At 45.2% G+C, this 19,848-nt stretch overlaps 1 protein-coding gene across 1 annotated transcript in view; it reads left to right on the forward strand.

Moving 5' to 3' along the window:
• The window catches only part of Dnhd1 (dynein heavy chain domain 1), a 63,719-nt gene that overhangs the window by 27,450 nt on the left and 16,421 nt on the right, over nt 1-19,848 (forward strand). The window contains 10 exon segments of the mRNA XM_051149149.1: nt 102-300; nt 685-779; nt 1,307-1,514; nt 10,133-10,258; nt 10,577-10,674; nt 10,773-13,499; nt 13,501-13,663; nt 13,866-14,031; nt 14,183-14,375; nt 14,603-14,891. Coding sequence (XP_051005106.1) covers nt 102-300; nt 685-779; nt 1,307-1,514; nt 10,133-10,258; nt 10,577-10,674; nt 10,773-13,499; nt 13,501-13,663; nt 13,866-14,031; nt 14,183-14,375; nt 14,603-14,891 — 4,264 coding nt within the window.

The following is a 19,848-nucleotide window of genomic DNA, read 5'->3' on the forward strand; positions in this document are numbered from 1 at the left end:
GGGGGGTAAGTGGGAGGGGGGATGGGGGAAAGGGGGAGGGCGGAAGTCAGCAGGTGGAGATGGGAGGGTGTCCAGCTGAAAATGAGCTCTTCTCTCTGCAGTTCAGCCTTCCTATGGCCTGGGAGAAGACAAGTACCTGGCTGACAGAGGCTGTGCGGCTCAGCACAACCCTGGGGCTGCACAGTCCAGTGCTACAACGCTGCATGCGCATGCTAGAGGAGTTTCGAAACTACCTGCCCTTGCTTACCAAGCTGGGCAGCCTCCACCTGGAGAACTTTCATTGCCAATCCCTCTTGAGAGGTGTTTTTGGTTCGAGACTGGGGAGAGGGATGGGGGGGGGTGCGGGGGAACAAAACAGTGTTTGGAGCAATTCCCTGTTCCTCCCTTCTTTCCCAAACATATGCTAAACTCATTTACATTAGAGGGAAACACATTTCTGTGCTTCCTCATTACAACGCATGGTCCTCTCAAGCAGTGGGGATTGGATGATACAGGTGCAGCCTCAGATCTGGGGTTGAGTTGTGCCCTGGACCTTGAGCTCCTGAGTTCTTGGCTCGGGGCTGTTCTCCTGACCTTGAACTACAGTCCAAGCTGGTGTGGGCTCAGGGTAGACATGAGCTCTGGGATATGAGCTCAGTCTAGCCATGTGCTAGCTGCTGTTCTGACTGCTCTGTTCTATTCCAGTGTTAGGGCTGGGTGGTCTCCAAAGCCTGGACTTCCTCACACTGGGCCAGCTGCTCCACTGTCCACTGCTGGAATTTGCAGATCGAATCAATCAGGTGGGGCTCACAAGAAAGGGAGGAGGTGGCAGGAGCCAAGGTACTGGCTTATAATAAAGCCAGTCAAGGCTGAGCAGTCCCTTGGGCTATGGAGAGGGTGGTTGGCATGTAGGTGAGAGGAACTGAAGACCTTCCTGGGGGGTAGGAAGTGTCTCCATCCCTCTACAGGTGAGGATCGGATAGCCGTCCCAGACTCCTAAAATGCTTCCCCTGGTGGAAGGCAGTGGCAGATGTCAGCCAACATCTGCTTGATCCCTAAAAGCTGACTAGGGTATTGTCCGCTTGGTGGAAGTCATGCAGGAGGCTGCTCAGTAGAAGCAGCAGTGCTGAGCCAAGTGCTAGTAGTTTGATGTGGCTGCCACCAGCTCATCACTGAAGCCTGCTGGCTCCACTCCTCCTTGGTCTCTGAGACTTCCATTCTCCAGGCCCTTGGGTTTTGCCTCAGACCCAGTCATCAATTCCCAGTTTCAAGGCTGCCCTTCCTGAGGTACTAGCCAGTTCTGGTTTCTGCGACGTACCTTTTCCAGGTCTGGCAGTATGACAAAGAACAAATTCATGCCCAAGAGAGCCTGCAGCAGATGCAGCAGTACTGGGAGGGGCGCCAGCTGCGGCTGCTCAACTTCATCCTGCATGTGCCCTACAAGCCCCCAGCCCCAGAGCGGTCCAAGAGGCAGACGTTCCGGAGCCCGCGGTGGGAGTTGGTGGGCAAAGACAGTGGCACCTTCCTTCTCTCAGGTGAGTCTCAGGTGATCCAATAAATACTTCCAGCTAGAAGCTCTTCTCACTTCCCTCCTCCCCCTGCCTTTTTTTAAAGACAGGGTTTCTCTGTGTAGCCCTGGCTGTCCTGGAACTCACTCTGTAGAACAGGGGGGCCTTGAACTTAGAGCTCCGCCTGCCTCTGCCTCCCTGGTTGACTGAGTCCTGGGATTAAAGGCATCCATGTATTGTGAGATAGTCTCTTCCAAGCTCTCTTAATGTCTTAACCTTTGCAGGGCTCTTTACACACAAGCCCCTTCCTATACTCAGTGCCTGGCTCCTTCAGTGAAGTTCCTTTTCTTGAGTACTAGGAAATTATTTTGTATGCCATGCTATGTATACTGAGATCAGGAGACAGCCTGTGGGTGTTGGTTCTCTTTCTACCATGTAGGTTGTCAGGCTTGGCAGCAGCAGGTACCTTTTGGAGCCATCTGGCCATGCCTCAGAAATTGCTTGTGGGGCTGGAGATATGGCTCAGTGGCTTGGAGCACTTGTTGCTCTTATGGCGGTCCTGGGTTCAATTCCCAGCAGCACATGGTACCTCACAGCCATCTGTAACTCCAGTACAGGAGCCCAGGGCCTTCTGATGGCCTCCACATGAATCAGGCAGATTCACATGCATACATGAAAAACACTGAATATGTAAAATAAAATACATCTTAAACAATTTCCTTGTAGTCATTTTTGTAGCACCTATCAGTGCTCTGTCCTCTGTATTTTACCCTGCCAGTTTTATGCTTTACTTTCTTCCTTTCTTCCTTCCTTCTTTTTTTCTTTTCTCCTTCCTTCCTTCCTTCCTTCCTTCCTTCCTTCCTTCCTTCCCCAGTTGATAGAAGAGGACTCTACCATGGTCCTGAACCATGGGCCAGGCAGGGCTCCCACTTTATTTGACCTCATTCTCAGGTCACAGGTTGTTGGTGTGAATGACAGTTGACTGCATGGTGTTGCAGGCATGCATAGCACTTGCAGCAGTTTGTGCCAGTTGTAGTGGGTAAGCTGACCAAGGGATTCCTCAATGAGGCCACCACGCAGGTACAGCATCAGGTGTAGGGTGTACTCATTCTTAACCTTGCAGTTAGGCAGGGTGCAAGCATCTTCTAGGACATTGCCAGCAATATCTGCTACTGCTGGTCAGGTGGAATGCCTTCCTTGACTTGGATCTGGGCCTTGACAGTCTCCATGGTGTTGAGGCGTCATTGGGCTCAATCTTGAGCGTGATGGTCTTACCTATCAGGGTCTTCACAAAGATCTGCACATCTGTTGATTGGCCACCTTGTTGAAGACAAAGAGCCATTCTTTTATTCTTTCTCTTATTAAATTCATGAGCCTCAGGCTGGAGAAATGGCTCAGAGGTTAAAAGCACTGACTGCTTTTCCAGAGGACCCGGGTTCAGTTCCCAGCACCCACATGGCAGCTCATAACTATCTATAACTCCAAGATCTGACACCCTCTTACAGATATACATGCAGGCAAAACACCAATGCACATAATTTTTTTTAATTAAAAAAAAGCATGAGCCTATTTTGTGCCAAAAACAAGGCACTGCGAGATCCACAAATATAGCCATATCTTACATCCCAGTGAAATCGTCAATACCATTCATTTAAATTCATGATAGACCACTATACTGAGGACAGTAGGTAAAAGAAGACCAGCTCAAAGAACCATAGATATTAAGAGAAGTAACTCTTTAGACAGAGGCCTCAGGCTAACTTTTGAAGAAGGTAAGAGTTGTCAAACTTGCAAGGTGAGAAAAACAAGCCACTTAAGGAACTGCACTTTTACAACTTGGGGGAAGGAAGGGTTTATTTGCCTTATCAAGAGAATAATCAAGGAACTACTCCATCATCAAGGGAAACCAAGGTTGGAACTCAAAGCAGGCCTCTAGAGACAGGAACTGAAGCAAAGACCACAGAAAAATGATCATTACTGGCTTGTTTTCTCTGGATTACTCAGTTACCTATACAGCTAAGACGCAATTGCTTTGGCATGATGCTGTTCACAGTGGGCTGGGTCCTCCTCCATCAACCAGCAATCAAGAATATGCCCACAAGCTGGGCATGGTGGCATGCAACTGTAATCTCAGCACTCTAGGAGGCAGAGGCAGGTAGATCTCTGTGAGTTTGAGGCCAGTGTGATCTACAAAGTGAGTCCAAGACAGCCAAGGCTACAAAGAGAAACCCTACAAAACAAAACAAACAAAACAAAAAAGAAAGAAAGAAAAGAGAACACCCCGGGATTAAGGTAATTTCTCAATTGAAGTTCCTTCTTCTAAATGTGTCAAGTTGAGAACTGAAGTTGACAACTATGACAAAAAACATCCAAGAAGATGTGCAGGACTTGCTAGTAGAGAAACTCTCTTATTCAACATAATTGGTATCAAATCAGTGAATCTAAAAAGTTAGTTAAATGTGTAATCATAATAGGTAGGTAAATAGGACTTGAAATTTTTTTGTTTTTGTTTTTCCAAGATAGGGTTTCTCTGTGTAGCCTTGGCTTTCCTGGACTCACTTTGTAGACCAGGCTGGCCTCGAACTCACAGAGATCTACCTACCTCTGCCTCCCGAGTGCTGGGATTAAAGGGTGCACAACTGTGCCTGGCTCTACTTTATTTTATTCATCAATTTATTTATTTACTTTACATCCCGGTTCCAGCTTCCCCTCCCTCTTCTCCTCCCAGCCCCTTCCTCTCCCCTCCCCTCCCTCTTCATCCTGCAGTCCACCCTTTCTCCTCAGAAAAGGGGAGGCCTCCCATAGAAATCAACCTACCTTGTCATATCAAGTTGTAGTAGGACTAGGCATATCTTCTCCTATTGTGGCTAGACAAAGCAGCCCAGTTGAGGGGTGGGGGGGGGATCCAAAGATAGACAACAGAGTCAAAAGCCAGCTGCTGCTCCTGCTCTTAGGGTTCCCACATGAAGACTGAGCTGCACATCTCTTATATATGTGCAGAGAGCCTAGATCCATCCCATGTATGCTCTTTGTTTGGCAGTTCAGTCTCTGTTGGCCCCTATGGGTCCAGGTTAGTTGATCCTGTAGGTCTTCTTGTGCTGTTCTTGACCTCTCTGACTCATTCAATCCTTCCTCCCACTCTTCCACAGGATTGCGCAAGCTTTGCCTAATGTTTGTCTGTGGGTCTCTGCATCTGTTTCCATCAGTTGCTGGGTGAAACTTCTCAGGTGACGTTATTTTAGGACCTGTCTGCAAATGTAGCAGAATATTGTTGTATCAGGGGTGGGCTCTCTCTTAGAGCATAGGTGTCAAGTTGAATCAGTCATTGATTAGCCTTTCCCTCAATCTCTGCTCCATCTTTACCTCTGTACCTCTTGTAGGCAGGATAAATTGTGGGTGGAAGGTTTTGTGGCTGGGTTGATGTCCCAGTCTCTCCATTGGAAGTCTTTTCTGGTCACAGGAGGTCAAGTCAGGGTCCATATCCCTGTTTGCTAAGAGTCTTAGGTAGGGTCACCCTCATTGATTCCTGGGAGTCTCCATTGTCCTAGCTTTCTAGATCATTCCAGAGATGCCACACCACCACTGATTCCAGTTTTCTCCCCCCCCCAGCCCCACCAAATCCCTTCTGCTCCATCCCCTTCATCACCCAGTTCCCTCCCTCCCTCCACCCCCCCCCCCATGTCTATTCTATTTTCTCTATTCAGAGAGATTCAAGTGTTCCCCTTCAGGCTCTCCTTGTTACTTAGATTCATTGGGTCTGTGGACTGTAGCATGGTTATCCTGTACTTTAAAGCTAATATATACTTATAAATGAGTACATACCATGTTTGTCCTTCTGGTCTGGGTTACCTCACTCAGGATGATCTTTTCTAGTTCTGTCCATTTGCCTGCAAGGGTCTTGAGGTAGAACTATTCCAAATTTTCTGAGAAACCACCAAATTGATTTCCAAAGTGGTTGTACAAGTGTGCACTCCCACCAGCAGTGGATGAGTGTTCCCCTTGCTCCACATCCTCACCAGCATGTGCTGTCACTTAGGTGTTTGGTCTTAGCCATTCTGATGGACAGAAGATGGAATCTCAGAGTCATTTCAATTTTCATTTTTCTGATGACTAAGGATGTTGAACGCTTTTTTAAGTGTTTTGTTTTTTTTTGGGGGGGGGTGTTATTTGGTTTGTTGATGTCTAATTTCTTGAGTTCTTTATATGTGTTTTTAAATTGGACTATTTAGTTTGTTGATCACACACACACACACACACACACACACACACACACACACACTTGGATATCAGCCCTATGTCAGGGCTTTGTGAAGGATTTGTGAAGATCTTTTCCCATTCTGGAGGCTGCTGTTTTGTCTTTTTGATGATGTCCTTTGCCTTACAAAAGCTTTTCAGTTTCATGAAGTTCCATTTATTAATTGTTGATCTTAGAGCCTGAGCTGTTGGTGATCTGTACAGGAAATTGTCTCATGTGCCAAGGCATTAAAGGTATTTCCCATGTTCTCTGCTATTAGATTTAGTGTATCTGGCATTATGTTGAGGACTTTGATCCACTTGGACTTGAGTTTTGTGCAGGGTGACAGATGTGGATCTATTTGCATTCTTCTACATGCAGGCATCCAGTTAGACCAGCACCATTTGTTGAAAATTCTTTTCCTCCCATTGTATCGTTTTTTACTTCTTTGTCATAAATCAAGTGTCTATAGGTATATGGGTTTACTTCTGGGTCTTCAATTTGATTCCACTGTTCAACCAGTCTGCTTGTATATCAATACTATGTGGCTTTTGGTACTATTGGTCTGTAGTACAGCTTGAGATCTGGGATGGTGATATTTCCAGAAGTTCTTTTATTGTACAGGGTTGTTTTAGCTCTCCTGGTTTTTTTTTTGTTTGTTTTTCCACATGAAGTTGAGAATTACTCTTTCAAGGTCTGTAAAAAAAATTGTGTTTAAATTTTGATAGGAATTGCATTGAATCTGTAGATTGCTTTTGGTAAGATAGTCAGTTTTACTATGCTAATCCCACCAATCCATGAGCATGGGAGATCTTTCCATCTTCTGATATCTTTTTCAATTTCTTTCTTCAAAGACTTGAAGTTCTTGTCATACTTGTCATACAAGCAAAAGTGCTTGCTTGGTTAGAGTTATACCAAGATATTTTTTATTATTTGTGGCTATTATGAAGGGTGTTGTTTAAATGAAGAGAGATTAAAGCAATTCCACTAAAATCAGGGACATGACAAGCTGTCCTCATTCATTCCATATCTATTCAATATAGCACTTGAAGTTTTAGCTAGACAACTAAAGGAGGTCAAAGGGATATAATTGGAAAGGAAGAAGTCAAACTATCACTATTCACAGATGATATGATAGTATACATAAGTGACCCTAAAAACTCTACCAGGGAACTCCTACAGCTGATAAACACCTTCAACAAAGTGACTGGATACAAAATTAAGTTTAAAAAATGTGTAGCTCTTCTTTATAGAAATGATAAATGGGATAAGAAATAACTTAGGACTTGAGATTTATATTTTAGTGAAAACATATGCACATCTGCTTGCTAACATTTTGTTCTAAGAACAAGAGCTTTTTATCAGCTCACCTTTTCCAAAGTCTTCTATGGTTTCTATAGAAACAACAACTCTTTTTGTTTGTTTATTTGTTTTGAGACAGGGTTTCTCCATCTAGCCTTGGCTCTCTGGGACTCACTTTGTAGAACAGGCTGGCCTTGAACTCACAGAGCTCTGCCTGCCTCTGCCTCTCAGAAGTTCTGGCATTAAAGTTGCATGCCATCACACCCAGCTCAAAATAACAACTCTTTTCTCACACACATTCCAGCAGTTACCACTTTGTTAGATTATATTATTTAATGAAAATCATTGCATAACTCATACAAATGGGTTTTCAAATACAAATAGGTTTTAAAGTATATTCATCTAACTTGCATTTAATCCGGCATATGATTTAAGTTGGAGCAAAACTGTTGGAATCTTCTAAAAGAATAGCTTGAGATTTATGAGGTTCTATTGGAGTTTGGTCATTAGATAGTACCATAGTAGTAGTTTGAATTACGCAGTGCCTCCCACATGCTCATGTAAATTGTGAGTTTGATTGCCAGCTGACAGGCTTTTAGCAAGTTATTGGATCCTAAGGGTTTAGTCTTCTGATGGATTTAGGGTTTCGTGACATTGTTGGGTGGTAGAACGCAGATGGGTCCTAGTTGAGGAAGTTTACTGGAAATGTGTCCTTGTGAGCCACACCTTTTGCTTTGTTTCTTCCCGTTTTCCTTTTTCTCTGTTTCCTGACCACCATGATGTAAGCTACTGAGCTTACCCTCCCCACAATGACTGGCAAAACCTCTGAGACTATGAACTAAAAGAAATCTCTCCCCCCTTCACTAGGGGAATTGCCAGGCAATTTGTCATAGCAACAAAACTTTATACAGTCAGTATATCCAACTTATAGAGGACCTTCCAACCCACTGATTCTAGAGCCCAAAGACTACTTGGAACAGAAAATAGACATAGGAAGTTAGAGAAGTCAGATTTATGCAAAAGAATTTATTCATTAACATTTAAATCATGGAACATATTTGGTTTTGTTTGCTTGTTTGTTTTGGTTTTTAGTTTTTTAAGACAAGGTTTCCCTGTGTAGCCCTGGCTGTCCTGGACTCGCTTTGTAGGCCAAACTGGCCTCAAACTCACAGAGATCCACCTGCCTCTGCCTCTCTGAGTGCTAGGATTAAAGGGGTGCGCCACCACAACCAACTGAGAATATTTGTTATAGGGAAGTGGTGAGCCAGATTTTAGTTTAATCCAGAGAGTTGAAAGGCAAAGAATAGAGACTTGGAGACAACTGGTGTGACTCAAGTGAAAAATATGGGGCTTACACTAAGATGGTAGCACTGGAGAATGAGAAAAGTAGATATATTTGGGCTACTTATGAATCTCTCTGGGCAAAAGGTATAGCTGGTGCAAATTTGTCTAGAAGGAGGATATGGCTTTTCTTTTGTTCTTTCTTCTTTCTTTTAGGTTCTTTTTGAGGCAGGGTTTCTCTGTGTAGACCAGGCTGGCCTCCAACTCACAAAGATCCACCTGTCTTTGTCTCTCTGGTGCTGGAATTAAAGGCGTACACCACCATACCCAGCTCTAGTATTTGGCTTTTCTATTATAATAGGAATCCATGTGCAGTATTTGGTTTGGAATACCTTTCTTATCTGCTTTTACACTGATTTCTTGTTCACATCTCTATTTAGAGCTAATCATTTTTTTTCTCACAGTCCACAGAGGCTTTTTATTTATTTTTTACATCTCTAGAAGAAGAATCCCAGGATCTTCCCTCCTGTGTGTTTTCATCTTGCTTCTTCATGGTCCATGATGCCAGCTGAGGTTGTCAGTACAATGAAGCCAAACTGAGCATGCTTCCTTGTCACAGCTAGGAATCAGACGATGACTTCGGAGCATGGCCTGAGGAAGACCTGGCGTTTGTCCCTCTTCTCAGCGTTGTTGATGCTCTTCAGAGCATCCGCCAGGACATTCATGTGCACCATGGTGACGGTGCAGAAAGATGGCGGAAAGATAGAGCTAATCATTTTAAGTGTTGACTGAAACGTATTTATCTGTAGTTAATACTTAGGCCATGATTCAATGGACATTCTTTTCCCACTTTTCACATAAGCACATTGTATGCTGATCTTTTGCTCTTGTTTGACCCTGGTTCCAATCTTTGTCAGTCTGACTCTCTTTGTTCTGTCCCACTTTCCTGTATAACCCTTAGGTTCATCTGCTACTAAAGTAATTTTTAAAACTATTGGAGAACAAACTATGGGTAGTTTTGTTCTTGGGCCTTAAGTGTCACTTTAGGTACCAAGTGGACTCTTCGAATCTTCACTTGAGTTCACAGTCCTCAGTCTACTTTCTGTCCATCTTTCCCCCTGGCTCCAACAGAGTACTGTTCACTTGACATTTCTCCCTATGGGTTTTTCTCCTTTCTCTGTAGTAGGCTTCTGCATCAGCTCTGGGTGCAGTCATCGAGGACACATTTTATGGTGGCTATGCACTGTGAAACTAGTAACTTCGAGTGGATGAGCCCAGGACGATGGAACCTTGTGTATCTAACTTACCTAGGAAGCTATACTCTCGTAGGGGTGACACTATTAACCATTTACTCTCCCCTTTCGATTCTTAGCACAATAAGAATGATTCATATATGAAAAGCATAGTTCAAGCCAGGCAGTAGTGGTGCATACCTTTAATCCCAGCACTCAGGAAGCAGAGGCAGATCTCTGTGAGTTTGAAGCTAGCCCGGGCTACAGAGCGAGTTCTGGGACAGCCAAGGCTACATGGAGAGACCCTGTCTTGTAAAACAAAAACAAAAAGAATGACAGTACCTAGCAGGAGAAATCAGCTGGTTTAGAGTCTGCCCACAGTGCCTGTCTTATGGTCTCAGTTTTGTACCATATCAACTCTATGGGCTGATGAAGTCTTTGAAGATAGGAAAAGTATTGAGGTAATTTCACGTGCCCCCCACCCCCGGTGCCGGAGGTCAAAATGTGCCCTTTCCTGCCCCAGCACCTAACTTTGACTCACATAGAATGATACCAGATTCGCTGAACTTTTGACAGTGCATCTTTTTCTGCCTTAGACTACAGCAGCCTGCAAAATGCCATCCAGAACAGTCTCCAGGCACTATTCAAGATCTTAGCCATCCAAAAATCAGGAGAGTTGCATAAGACAGCTTTAGAGTGGGTGACTATGATGTATGGCCTGGGTGAGTACAGGCCTCTAAGTGGGTGGATGGGTGGAACCTGATGAAGATTAGCCTAGAAGGTGGCAGGTGGACGTTGAATAGAACGTGTGGAAGACAGAGTAAGGACTTCCCAGGCTCCTCCTTGGTTCAATGTGACCAGGCCTTTGTTTCTAGTGACTGCTTCACTTCCTCTCATAAGGTCCGTGGGTTCTGCTGTGCAGTATATTTCTGTTGGGCTAGTGGGTCACTGGAGAGGTCAGGCATATGCTAGACCTCCCTCCCCCTTGAAGGTGTCAGGACCCTAGAATCTCACGTATCTACTTCTGACTGCTTACACAGGTGCCCTGCTGGAGGTGTGGGTGGCTTTCCAGCAGAAGTGGATTTTTCTGAATAAAGTTCTCCATGAGATGAAGATCCAGTTTCCTAGTGCTGAGATGGTAGGAAGCGGAGTGGGCAAGAGCTCCTGAGCATCAGAGCCCTGGATGGAAATGTAGAGCCAGCCCGTGACACTCACTTACCACCTTTCTTACCACAGAACGCCCGTTTCAAGGTCATGGATGATCAGTATCGGACGCTAATGCGCATCTCTGTAGCTGACCCAATGGTTCTGTCACTTATAGTGCCCAATGCCAAGAGGAGCCCATACTTCCAAGGCCACCATCTACAGCAACTCCTGAAAGCAGGATCCACGGAGCTGGAGGCCATCATCATGGCTTTGGAGGATGTCCTCTATGGAGTATGTGCCCACTTCCCCCGCCTTTTCTTCCTCAGTGACAGTGAACTGGTGGCCCTGCTGGCTGCCCCTCTAGAGACCTGTGATGCCCAGCCATGGGCACAGCGCTGCTTTCCTCAAGTTAAAGCTGTGAGCTTCAAGTCCAACCCAATTGATGAGAAAAACACTAATAACCAGGATTCAAGATCAAGTACAGAGGCTCCTGTGGATACGGTTGCTGTGCTAGGGCCATGTGGAGAGAAAGTGAAGCTTCAGGGGCCCCTTCCTCTACATCCAGATCTTCCAAAGTGGCTAGCCTCTTTGGAGAAGTGTCTGCGTTTTGTAATAGTGAACCTGCTGCAGGGCTGTGTGGCCACCCGCCTTGCTCAAGGCCCTTCCCTAGTTAAAACACTGAAGACAATGCCTCAGCAAAAACAGGTGCCCATGCAACTATATGTCCGGCACTGGCTAGATGCAATCCAGGTTTTTCCATGGCAGTGCATACTGGTGGCAGAGCAGATAGTGTGGCGGGCTGAGATGGAGGAGGCTCTGCTTGAGTGGGGGACCATGCACATGACTTCCATCCACGCACACAAGCTTGAGGTATTGGTGCAATTTATACAAGCTCAGAGGAACTCCCAGGGTGAGCAACCTCTGCCTTCTGTTCGCCAGACAAGACTATTCAGTGCCCTGTTGGTCATGGCAATGACTCACAGGGATATAGCACAACTCCTGGAGAAGAACAAGGTCAGCAGCCTCACAGACTTCCACTGGGCCCGCCAACTGAAGTATCACCTGGGCTCATCTCACCTGAACCCCAAAAATCCCCTGCAGTGTCTTAAGACGACTGCATCTGCTGAGCCCTCTGTGTCACCAGCTGCATGCTGGGTAGATGTGCTGGGCCGGTCCTTCATATACAATTATGAGTACCTGGGGCCCAAACAGGGGCCTCTACCAAGCTTGATGCATGAGCGGCAAGTGTTGGTTCTCTTATTGGCCCTGGAGGAAGTCGCCTGTGGGACCCTAGTGGGCCGGGATGGTTTGGGCAAGACAGAAACCGTGAGTAGCCTAGCATGGGCCCTGGGCCGCCAGCTGGTAATGATGCCCTGCTTGCCCCAGATAGAGTTCCGGTGTCTGAGCAATTACCTGAATGGTGCCCTTCAGAGTGGGGCCTGGCTGCTGTTGGAGGACGCTCACCACCTGCCTCCTACCTTGCTCTCTGCCCTGGGCCAGCGTCTGGATGAACTGCACCATCTTTATGTTCCACTGTACCAGAAAGCCTCTAAAAACATAAGTACCATAAACCCTACTAACCCCCTATTCCTTGGTGCTGGTTTCTTTGAGAAGCATCATGTGTCTGTGTGTCTTGGCTATGGCTGTTTCCTGACATTCCATGCCCTGAGTACTGATATACCTGCTAATCTACACCTGCTACTGCGTCCTGTGGCATTGTCACTACCTGACCTGCAGCGAGTGGCAGAGCTGAACCTGCTGGGAGCAGGGGTGCGGGATGCCTCCCGCATGGCTACTCGCCTATCCAAACTATTCTCCCTAGAGCGTGAGCTGGTGTCTGGGACTTTGCCCTGCCGCTTGCCGCTGCTCAAACAGATCCTAGAAGACACCATACAGACACTAAATGTACCTGAGGAAGAAAACAAGTCTCAGGCGCCCCACAACCTAGCTTCCCCTGAGGAGGCTGCCCTACTGCGTGCCCTGTTGCACTCACCACTGTTCAGCATTCTTGATGGATTCCGCCTGCAAAAGCTCCGAGAGCTGCTCTGTGGGATTTTCCCTAATGCTAGCCATGTGATGGCAGAGCCTATGACTCATAGACTGATGAAGTCAGTCGTGGTGGAAGAACTTCAGCAAGTAGGCCTGCTTCCCACCCCTAACACACTGATGTCTCTGGAGCACCTCAGTCAGGCCCTGAGGCGAGCCTCTGGCATTTTGCTCCTGGGCCCTGCAGGCAGTGGCAAGAGTACTTGCTGGAAGAGCTTATTTAAGATTCAGAATCGACTGGCAGCCATGGAACAAACCTCAAACCAGGGCTTCCAATTTGTGGAAATTGTCCACCTATATCCTAGTGTTCTCAGCTCTCAAGAATTCCTAGGGTGGTCAGAAGGTCCCTCCTGGCACTATGGCATCCTTCCCAAGCTCCTTCATGCTGCCCCTCACGGTAAGAGTGTGGTCTCAGAAGGGCAGTCAGAAGAATTCACCGGGATCCAACAATGGATCGTATGCGATGGTGCCCCTAGCCCTGCGTGGTTAGACTCTATCACTTTCTTCCTGAGTGACCCTCCCCAGCTGAGTCTCCCAAATGGTCAACAGATAGCACGACCCCTGAATACCTTTCTCTTGATGGAGGTGGCAGAGGCGGCAGGCATCTCTCCTACGGTGGTAGGCCGGTGTGCTCTAGTCTGGTGTTGTGGGGAACAGACTTGGCAGTGCATTCTTAATGTTTTGATGGCATCTCTGCCCAATGAATACCACCTTCAGCAAGAGACGGCCATTGAGCTCAACCATTTAGCTGAAGTGCTGGTGCCAGCAGTGTTTGCGATTCCTGACCCGTGTAGGTGCCAGCTCTGTACTACAGGTGCATGGGCATCAGGCTGCTTGCCCAGGTGTGGCAGAAGTCACCAGCCTGGCCCGCATCTTGCGTGCTCTACTCGACCCCCATCTACGCTTATATGAGGAGGAGAAGCCACACACTCAAGGTAGGAAGGTAGGAAGGTTGGCTTTTGAGAGAGAGCTGGGATGTTAAGGGTAACTGGGTTACCTCTGAGCCACAATCATAGTTTCTTGGTGAAGCTGGTCCAGGGAACTCAAAAGTGAAGAGAAGTAATGTAGCCAACCTGTTTTGCCCTCCATCTTCTTTTTCTATGTGAATTCCTATTCTGACCATGGGGATCATTGCAGAGGACTTTGGTGGCAGCGAACTTGAGACCCAGAACTTCAAATCTTCAAAAAGCAGGGCCCAGTCTGTCAGTGACGATGTGAATAAGAAGCAGAGGAGACATTTGCTGGCTATCAGCAGCTTTCTCTTTGCCACAATCTGGGGCTTTGGAGCCCACCTTCCCTCCAGGTACCACAAGAGTGGGAGGCGTGGTGTACAGAGAGCTGAGGTAGACTGGACTTTGGGAATTAAAAATGGGAAATTCCAGCGGGGAGATGATAGGTGTCATAGATGGAACTTTTATGACTGTCCGACTTGTACCTGCATGTCCCCTGAGCAGGCACTGGCTTCTCTTTGATAACTTCATGAGGAATTCTATTAGTTCCCTGCCCAACTACCCTGAGCTACCTCCTTCAGCCTTGGTGTTTGATCTACATGTGAACCTTGAAGATGGAACACTGGTCCCCTTCTCTGGCCAGTACCTTAGCAGCCATGTCAAAGGAAGTCTGGGAACTTTCCAGCCCTCTTCCCAGGTATGAAGACAGTGAGGAGGTAGTTTGGGTTAAGGCTTAAGGAGCTATTGTAGAGGGTAGCCAGTATTTGAGGTCCTCCCAAGGTCCACCTATTCCCATACTCTGATATTTCCACAATTACAGGAACACACAACCTGATTTTTAAGTTCAGCTTCAAGACAAGTTTCCTAGGCTTGACTGCTGTCCTTTCTAGAGCTGCCACACTAAGCCCTGCTTCTATCCTGCAGACAGAACGGCTTTTGTATGTGGTGGACCTGCTTCTAGCAAATGGACATCCAGTGCTGCTTGCTGGAGAGATCGCAGCAGGGAAGACAGCTTTTGTGGAGGCGCTGGTGGAGCCAAACCACCCTTCCATCCACAGCCCCATTCACTCTGCATTAAGCTCTACCCACCTTCGTCACTTGCTGAGCAGAGGGGTCCATGGCCAAACACAAGCCAGCTCATATCCTGGGTATCACCAGGACTCCAAAAGCTCTCTCCTTTTCCTGATGGAAGATCTGCACCTGGCTGCTTCTGGTGAGGAGCTTGGGGGAGGAAATGAAGGAAAAGCTACTGTCATCTCATACTAAACCTATGGCAGTACTCATTGATTCAAACATGTGCCTACAGATCAAACTAAAGTCGTTTCTTATACATGTTCTCTGAGCAGTCACGTCTACTCTCAAAGCTTCACTGACCATGTCTGATGGGACCGATGAGCTATCAAACATCTCTCTTAAACACAGACCTACTTATCCTACTGCTATACATCTCTACCCTTGGTATCTCCGTGGCTCCTCAGATCCAGTACTGGTCTCATCATACCTTCCCAAATTGCTCCTGTGTCTCTGAATAACAGACACCACAGTCCAACCAGTTAATTAAGCTATAACTTTTTAATTAAAAAAAAAAACATTGTGTGTGTGTGTGTGTGTGTGTGTGTGTGCACGTGTGCGCACACAAGCATGAGGTAGGGCATGCCAATGTCACATGTGGAGTTGAGAGGAGAAACTTGAGTCCTCTCCTACAATGGCGGATGGGGCATGGCCCAGGGATTGAACTCAGGTCAACAGGCTTGGTTCCAAGTGTCCTTACCCGCTAAGCCATCTCACTGGCCCCCAAGACAGGGCTCTTGTTGATGTCTCTTCCTCTTTGACTAATGTCTAGTCCAATGTCTATCAATTCTGTCTCCTAAATATCATATGAATCTTTGCACACACTTCTTGGACTAGAGATAGACAATACCTGGAACATTGATAAATCCAATGTAAATAAAGCCCATTGTAGCCAGATATTCTCTGGCTTCTACACTCTGTTCTCACTGGACTCATGGGACATTACATAGGGATGCTGTCCTCTGTGCCCTTGCCTAGACGTATCTGGCAAAAATCCTATTTATTCTTTCCAAATCATCAAAGACAATAGAACCCCAAAGTAGCCTAAGCTCCCAGGCTGGGTTAAATATCATCCTAAGCGTGTATGGATAATAGCCTGATTTTATGATTGCACACATGCTTGTCTTCTTAACACATGGTGAGCTATATGAGGGCATGAATCCTCATTCATTCTGGTACACAGAACAGGAGCCAAGTGCTCAATAAGTATTTGTAGAAGAAGAGATAACAAAAGAAAGGAGGGAAATGACTAAAACTTGGGGATACTGATGTTTACATTTCCAAAGTATGCTACCTCCAGATGACAAGTTCTACATATGGTATGAGAATGAGCAGAACTAAGTTTAAATAGAAGTTGTTGGAGTCAAGGAAATCAGTGAGCTGAAATACTGGACGGCTGCTCAGATTATATATTAAAGTCTGTTATGGTATGTAGAAAACTTGAACCAGGTATATTAATACTTTTAAAAACTGAAAGGTGAAAATGTACTGAGTACTATGTCTTACATGCATTATGATATCCTTAATGTTTATAAAAGCATGGGAAGATGGAGATTCTTTTTTATTTAATTACTTATTTTTATGTGTAGGAGTGAATATGTATATGTACCATATGCATGCCTGGTGCCCATAAAAGTTAGAAAAGGGCACCAGATACTCTGAAACTAGTGTTACAGACTATTGTGAGCTGGTATGTAAATGTTGGAAATACAGCCTTGATCCTCTGGAAGAGCAGCCAGTAGCTCAGTGGTTAAGAGCTCTTGCTGCTCTTACAGAGGACCTGAGTTCAGTTCTCAGCACCCAAATTGGGTAGCTCACAACTACCTGTAACTACAACTTCAGGAGAAATGATGCCCTCTTCTGACTTCTGTGGGATAACCATACCACACACAGATACACACACACACACATACACACACACACACACACACACACACAGTTAAAGACAGACATAGGCACACACACAGTCACACACGCAGAGTCATATACACACACACATATACACACAGAGTCACAGACAGACACCATAGACACAGGCGTGCACACGTATATGTGTGTGCGCGCGCACACACACACACACACACACACACACACACACACACACACACAAAAACAAATCTCAGAAACAGGAAAGATAAATTTTATATCTTGTTTGAAATACCCTAGCTATGAAGTATCAGAATTAATATTAAAATCCAACTCTATTTTGTTCTAAACCTGTCATTCTTTTAAACCATATTTTGGCTATTATGATAAATTTAAATATAATTAAGGTATTTGTAGACAATAAAAGGAGTGAAGTCAGGTGTAGTAAGATTGATGAATATATTGCAGCTAAGAGAAGACTTAAGTAGGAGGATTAAAAGCATTGCAAACAACACGAAGAATGCTAGAATTCCTGGTATGAAAAAGTGTCTCTGAGTGATAGTCACCAAAACATTTCCTACAAAATTTAAAGAATTACTACATGTTAAAAAAGAAAGGGGGAGGGCTGGAGAGATGGCTGGGCTGGAGAGATGGCTCAGAAGTTAAGAGCACTGACTGCTCTTCCAGAGGTCCTGAGTTCAATTCCCAGCAACCACATGGTGACTCACAACCATCTAATGTAACCTGATGCCCTCTTCTGACCTGCAGATGTACATGTAGACCACTATATAAATAATCAATAAATAAATCTTTAGAAAAAAGAAAGGGGGAAGGAATGAAGAAAAAGAAAAATATGATTTGATTTGCTATCAAAAAGAAACAATAAGCCAGGAATGGTGCCGCATACCTTTAATTGCAGCACTCAGGAGTCAGAGGCAGGCAGATCTCTGAATTTGAGACCAGCCTGGCCTACAGAGTGAGTTTCAGGACAACCAGGCTACAGAGAAAAACACTGTCTCACCCTCTCCCAAAAAGCTAGGTGAGGTGGTGTACCCCTATAATGCCAACATTCTGGGAGGCAGAAGCAGACAGATCTCTGTGAGTTTGAGGCCAGCCTGTTCTACAAAGTGAGCCCGGGACAGCCAAGGCTACACAGAGAAACTCTGTCTCGGAAGGGGAAAAAAAAAAAAAAGGAAAAAAAAAAATCCCATCACTTGGAGTTGGAGGCCAGCCTAGTCTACAGAGTGAGTTCCAGGACAGTTAAAGCAAAACAGAGAAACTGTCTTAAAAACAAAACAAAATGAAGGAGTAAAAGGAGGAAGAGGAGAAAGATGAAGAAGAGGAGGAGGGGGGAAGGAAGAGAAGGAGGGGAAGAAGAAGAAGGAGAAGAAGAAGAAGAAATAGAGGAGGGGGAGGAAGGAAGAGAAGAAGAAGGAAGAGGAGGAAGAGCAGGAGGAAAAGGAGAAAGAAGCAATGATCTAGGCATGGCGGCACATGCTTGTAATTGCAGGCAGCAGGAAGGTGAGGTTGGAAGATAGATCATGAAACCATCCTGGGCTGCACAGTGAGGCTCTGCCCGAAGGAGGAAGAAAAGGGTGGAGAGGAAGAGGAGTTTAATGGAAACATGACATATATGTTAGATTTAGCAGCTAGATACTTTAAAGCAACTGTTAAAGTATTCAAGGGTCTGGAGAGATGGCTCAGCAGTTAAGATCACTTTTTGCTTTTCCAGGTTTGGTTCCTAGCACATACATGGCAGTTCACCCCATCTGTAACTCCAGCTCCAGAGGGTCTGACACCTTCTCAGTTTTGTGAATATCAAGCATGTATGTGGTGCAGGCAAAACATTCATACTCACAAAATAAATAAGTCCAAAGAGTATTCAAGGGTGCTTGAAAGATGACTCTGGTTAAGAGCATTAGTTTCTTTTTCAGAGGACCAGAACCAGAGTTAATTCCCAGCACCCACACGGCAGCTCACAAGCAATTGTAACTCCAGCTCTGGAGTATCTAATGCCCTCTTCTGGCCTCTGCTAGAGCTGGAAAACACATCACACACACAAACAGAGAAAGAGAGAGAGGGAGGGAGAGAGGGGGGAAGAGAGAGGGAGGGAGGAGGGTGGGGGCGGTAAATAAAATCTTATAAGACAAAGAATGTTAAATGACTTTGTTCCGCAGAGAGGTAGTAGTAACATGGAAAACCAGACGTGCAGACAAGAGTGAAAAGTATCAAAACTCATGACTATGTGCCTGCATATAAACAACTGTCATTTTCTTTCTGCATTTTCCTTAAAAGCTGGTAGTAAAAACAAATATAATGATGCTGTTAGGGGGCTCAAATGTAGGTAGAAATAAAAGTGGGGAAAAATAAGTTGTATTACCGTATTGTTATTTTCTTGTATTTGCCTAAGCAAATAAACATTATTTGGAACAGCCAAAGACTGGACCTATCCTCACCATATTAATGGACCTACAAATTGTGTCATTTTCATAATGAAATATTGTATAATATATCAAATTACTAATAAACAAAAACATATATGAAAGTCAAATGCAGGCTGAGTGAGAGGAGATAGATATGGACAAGCAGCTGCCATAGGATTCTATCTATACACGGTTCTTGAAGAGGCATAGTCGATAGTGATATACATAAGTTCAGAGAGCAGTATCTGTATGGTGGTGGAATGTGGGTGACTGTAGAGAGTCACAAAGGAATTTCTAGGACTGATAAAATCTAAATAGCACTTAAATGGAGGTTTACAGAGGTGTCCACATTGTCAGAGAGAATAAACATGTATATTTTGTTTTATGTAAATCACTTTTTTCTCTTTAATGGTTTTAGATTAGGATATAAAGTGATGGGTTTCATTATGGTATTTTTATGCACATGTGTCTCTATACTTTGTTCTAAACTCTTTTCCTACTTCCCTACTCATTCTTCTTGCCTCTGAAAAATTACATCTTAAAGTCACTTAAATTTCTATTTATTCGTGTGTGTGTGTGTGTGTGTGTGTGTGTGTGTGTGTGTGTGTGTGTGTGTGTACAGGTGCTTTGGTGCTTCATGTAGAGGTCAAAGAACAACTTTCAGAAACTAGACCTTCCTTTCACTTTCTGAGGCTAGAGGATCTCTTGCTCCGGTGCTGTGCTATGTACTCCAGGCTAACTGGCTCACAGCTTCCCAGCAGTTCTCCTATGCCTACCTCCCATCTCATAGTAGGTGTGCTGAGATTACAA

This window comes from Acomys russatus, chromosome 7, assembly GCF_903995435.1.
Source record: "Acomys russatus chromosome 7, mAcoRus1.1, whole genome shotgun sequence".
Lineage (NCBI taxonomy): Eukaryota > Metazoa > Chordata > Mammalia > Rodentia > Muridae > Acomys > Acomys russatus.